The sequence below is a fragment of the Chenopodium album genome, chromosome 15, assembly GCF_948465745.1.
Source record: "Chenopodium album chromosome 15, dcCheAlbu1.1, whole genome shotgun sequence".
NCBI lineage: Eukaryota > Viridiplantae > Streptophyta > Magnoliopsida > Caryophyllales > Amaranthaceae > Chenopodium > Chenopodium album.
The window spans coordinates 4,510,053-4,515,159 of NC_137848.1; the positions used below are offsets into that span (position 1 = coordinate 4,510,053).

Genomic DNA, 5,107 nt, shown 5'->3' on the forward strand with positions numbered 1-5,107 from the left:
CACGAAAAGTGTTTGATCTTGGGTGGAACAACAGCGTTCCATACTGCATTCCACTCGAAGTTGCAGCTTGATTTGGAAGTGGATGGTCTGTCATTTTTTTGCTCCATAGTGATCAAGTTGTAAGATCTTTTGTTCGTGAGCTCTGGGTGAACAATGCTTGGGATATGCGGCTACTCAATGAGATGTTCTCTTCAATGGATGAACCGAATAGCGCCCATCTTTGGTAAAATGCCAAACCCAAGAATCATTCCTATCATAGAGGGGGATAGAATATTGCAGATTTCTGAAATCTCCATTGAAGAGAACATCTCATTGAGTAGCCGCATATCCCAAGCATTGTTCACCCAGAGCTCACGAACAAAAGATGGTGCTTCAACATTCGGGTCTTGACTGGAAACTACTCTAAAATCTGGAAGGGTAGGAACGCAGGGGTCTTGCCAAATATTGATTGAATAGCCATTACCCACGGATTTTCTAGCCCCTTTCACAAGCACCTCCCGAGCACCCATTATCGATTTCCAAGTGTAGCTTGCATTTGGACTCAGAAAACTCGAATGAGGGAAATACTTCCCCTTCAGCACTTTCGCCACAAGAGAATCCGCGTTTGACAAAATTCGCCAACCTTGTTTTGCAAGAAGAACTTGATTGAAATTTCTTATATTTCTAAATTCTTCATTTATTTCTATCCAATGGAATGCAATGTGATCCTAAAAATCCAATTACACAGTGTAATACATTTTTTTTATAAAACCTTTCCATTCCGGACATAGGTGGTCTACCAAAAATCATCTGTGATAATAAACTTGTAACAAATGTAATGGGTCATCTTATTTTGGGGACTTCTTAAGTTATCATGTTCTGATCCATTGGACTTCACCTTGGGGTTATACCTATTTGGGCCGTCTTTTAATCTTTATTGAGTAAGACATAAATAAAGCCCGTTAGTGCTCAGAAAAAGTGGCTTTGTCATTAATTAATTAATAATTATTGATGATGAGCAGTTGAGCACACTCCAGAATAAAAAAAAGGCAAAATAATACGGAGTACTTATATAAAGGAGGTGAAAATTAGGAAGTGCTTACCTACAAATTATGGAGTAACTTCTCTAGTTTAAATAGTCTTCTATAATAGCTCATAGAATCGAGGTGAAAGAAAACATAATGGAAATCCGCAGTAGCTGCAGATGTTTATTGATTGCTGCTCTTTTTTGGAAATTGCAAATTGCATTCTTATATTTCCTTAATGACTTAGTACAGAAAAAGCAAAAGGAAAACCATGTAAAAACTGTATGCTAATCAGGTTAAATGTTGTTTTCAAATGCTACGAATATCACAGGTTAAACTGTATACATAAACAGTTATTCTTTTGAACTGTTAAGTGTCATCCTTTGGGCTGGAAGGTTTTGCTGATACTATTACATGTGCCATATATGTAAAGGTCATCCTTTTCCAATCATGTTTCGCATAATTATGATAATTGTGCTAAGCTTGGAATGTATAGTTATGGAATCTTTCTCTCCTACTTATTGATCGCTTGTGGCATTCTTACATCAGTCTACAATTAACTTCCACAATTTCATATTCCTGTGCTGGAAGCTTCTGAAGCAATGCAAATCCTATCTGTAAGTTGAGGATGGCTACATATGTTTCTCAATTATATATATTTATGTATAAGCTTCTGATAGTGGTGTCTTGAAAATGCAGAATGGAATTTTGAATAGAGCAGTTGGAGAGACTCGTGAGCATCTTTTTCCCATGATTGTCAAATCTTTGACACCAAAATATATCAGTACATACACAGATAGAAAATCTTGATGCTTTTGTTTTTCACTTTTGGTATTAGAAATGAATGTTGCTAGTAGCAGAAGTCACTGTGTCTACATATTCACGGTTCAGCAAGAGTTTTCTGCCGATAAAAGGTACTTATTGCTATTGTCCAAAACTGAAATTTGTATAAGTTGCAGATCTGAACTTTGTTTACAGGACTAAGATGGGGAAATTAATTCTTGTACACTTGGCTGGCTCTGAGAAAGTTGGAAAAACTGGAGCAGAAGGAAGACTTCTGGAAGAGGCTAAGACTATCAACAAGTTCCTTTCTGCCCTGGGAAATGTTGTAAATGCATTAACTTGTAGCTCTCAGAACAAGCTGATACACATCCCTTATTGTGATTCTAAGCTTACTCGAATACTACAAGATGCACTGGATAGATTTCTTCTTCTGTCCATGTCCAGGATTTGCGAAATTTCCTATTTTTTGAAGTTCTCAGTCTCATATTTCAGGGTGGTAGCTGCCGAATGGCTTTGCTATGCTGTTGTTCACCAAGTCTTTCAAATGCATCAGAGACTCTATCCACCCTTCGTTTTGGTGCAAGGTTTTCTAATTCAAGACAAATGAAACTCATTTGCAATTATGTGTGTGTGTGTGTGTGTGGGTTAAGTGGTTATATAACTCAAATCTAGCTAACTGTATTTTTGTTACTATTTGTTAACAAAGGATTATTCTTATGATTTCTAAATGACTAGTAGGATCTCTTTTATATTAAAAAAAAAAAAAAAAAAATCAAAATCTCTAAGTTCGGCTTGTAAGCATTGTTTGTGCAAATAAAATGATGAATGAAATCCTTTCCTGAGCATGAAAAATCATTGATGTCACAATATCACTGGGGTCAGTTCATCTGGATCTGGTTGTCCTTGCCTCAATGAGTCTAACAGTTCTCTCTTCACTTTCTTGGATGTTTGTACAGAAATGATACAATGTCCACCTTATATACTCAAAGCTCTTATAGTGTATACATTCTTTTTGAAGTGCCAAATTTGCTCATGTAGTGCACATTTTATTATAAATTTCTGGAAAAGTTGTGACCTTCTTCCCTCCTATTGGGTCAGGGCGCAACATATAAAGTCAGCTCCTTGTGTTATCCCATCCGAAGATAAATACAGCAAGACACAAGAATCTACAGTTCAGAACAAAGATGTGGCATGTGAGAGAATTTTGGACAAGGTAATTTTACTCATTTATTTATTTGTGTTTGCCTTTTCCTTGGAAAAAAAAAAAAAAAAAAAAAAAAACACAATGTTTTGCTAAGAGAGCTGCTACTATAACTGAGTATCATGTTACTTCTTGTTATAGCTGCTACCAAATAAACACCATGTTACTTATTGTAGCTGAAAGACAGAATGGGCACTGAGGAACTGGAGATGCTAAGAGAGCTGCTAATATTAGAGGGAATTATGTTCCACCCGAGTTCAACGGAAGACTTGATATCGGAATGTGAAAATGTTTCATCAACTCTTATGTCATCCTTGGGGAGAACAGTGGAGCTTGTTTCCACTGTAGAGGAGGTACAAACAATCTTATGCTGCTATTAGCTACACAGTCTCTTTGTTTTTTTTTTCCTGTGTTGATTAGAGGGTAATTGCTTTCGCAGACAATTTGCTTACGCTTAGAACCCTTAAGTAAGCTAAACTAAATTGCAAGTAGAAGAAAAAGAAGTATTAGAAGAGCATCTCCATACTCTCTAACGAGTCCAAACTATGTCCATTTTTAACACAACCTTAAAATTAATTTTCCCCAAATTCCCCTTTAGGCACTTTCCCTACAAATACTTCCATTACTTCCTCTTCAGATCTCATAGACGGTTGCAACTTGCAAGCAAATTACAGTTTTTGACTCAGATAATGAATTCTTCTATTTTCCATGGCTTTAGAGGGTAGACCTTGTTCCCACCCTTCTCGAAGAGCAACTTTCACTCAGTCAAACCAGAGTAGCTCTATTCTTGGAGCAGTTGGCAGTAATTTTCAACTTTAAATTTAAAAACTTACTAAATGATAAGGTGAAAGTAGATGTTGTTGCTGCAATCCTCTACCCTCTTTGAAAAAGCCCTTAGGCACTCTGAAAGGAGATTTGAAACATCCAGATAGATATAATATGGCAGGGGACCTGAAACTTTGAAGTATGCTAGCAACAAATGCTCAGTCTAATTAATGAATGATACTATGGTAGGCATTCTTGTTATCAAATATCATCATCACTTTAGGTGATCCATTCTTTCTTGCTAAGAAAGCAAATAATTTAGCCACCCAAGCCTGGTGACTTACACGAGAAGGGGAAAAAAAAGGGTTGAAATCATTATTATAAGATATAGGAGAAAGCACTCTCAAGTAGTATCATTCTTGAGATAGGTGAGTATCTGTAACCTCTCTGAATATTTAATCTCTGGTCGCTCATAAAATTGCAGAATTTTATCACAGTTAACCTGATCATCTGAAAGTTACCTGAATTAATGTATTTACAAAATGTGGGCATGAGTAGCTATGAAGCAACTGTAATATCCCTCTCTTTTTTTTTTTGTTTATTTTTATTTTTTTATAGATACATCTCCTTTATGAAGTTCTTTTCAGTCCTTCATATTGAGCTGGAAGGAGGTTGTAGTGAAACACATAGGCGAACACAAATTGCATTTTTCATAGCTGCCTCTAATTATTATATTTTTTATTATTACTATTTTTTGTTTTTGTTATTTTTATTATGTTTTTAGCTAGCTTTAAAAGCTTTGAAAAATATGATATAAAGAAAATCTGGCACTATTAATCCAACTATTTTCTCATCCTATTGACATTATGCTACTCGTATTTAATTTCTGAAACATAGTATAAAATATAGTTGTGTTGTGTGTCTTATGACGAGCAATGCACCTGGCAGCTAGTGAAGCAGAACAAAATTCTTAAGGACAAACTCGCAGCTGCAGATAATAGAAGCTTTTTGGATAGAATATCAGATGCCCTCAGCTTCTGCAGTCTCATGTAGGTATGTGATTTCAACAGCGTACCACATGGCAGTAGTCCATTTAGTTACAAGTCTACAATCCTTCAGATATCATATGAACACTTTCCATCAATTTTATTATATCCAACTGCTCTATGTCCTGATTTAGGTGCTAAAATATCCTCGGTAAACATGCAAGCAACCTCATCAGAAAGCAATGGTTACATACTTCCATCTTCATAAGTGAAAACTCCAATTGTTCCCCATATATATACATTACAGCTTATTAGCTAACAGCACCGAAGAAGTCAGTAAACGCAAAAATTTGCAATGCTGTGAAGTC

General features: G+C 35.9%; 1 protein-coding gene across 1 annotated transcript; it reads left to right on the forward strand.

The window, feature by feature from the left end:
• Nucleotides 1–1,564: 1,564 nt before the first annotated feature.
• On the forward strand, nucleotides 1,565–4,806 carry LOC145580643 (kinesin-like protein KIN-1; the record flags this gene model as incomplete). Its single annotated transcript, XM_081637774.1, has 8 exons — nucleotides 1,565–1,621; nucleotides 1,704–1,737; nucleotides 1,843–1,918; nucleotides 1,983–2,201; nucleotides 2,279–2,371; nucleotides 2,886–3,000; nucleotides 3,165–3,341; nucleotides 4,702–4,806. Coding segments are annotated over 8 exons (876 nt in total), but the record flags the coding sequence as incomplete, so codon positions are not given.
• Between the last annotated feature and the right edge of the window lie 301 nt (nucleotides 4,807–5,107).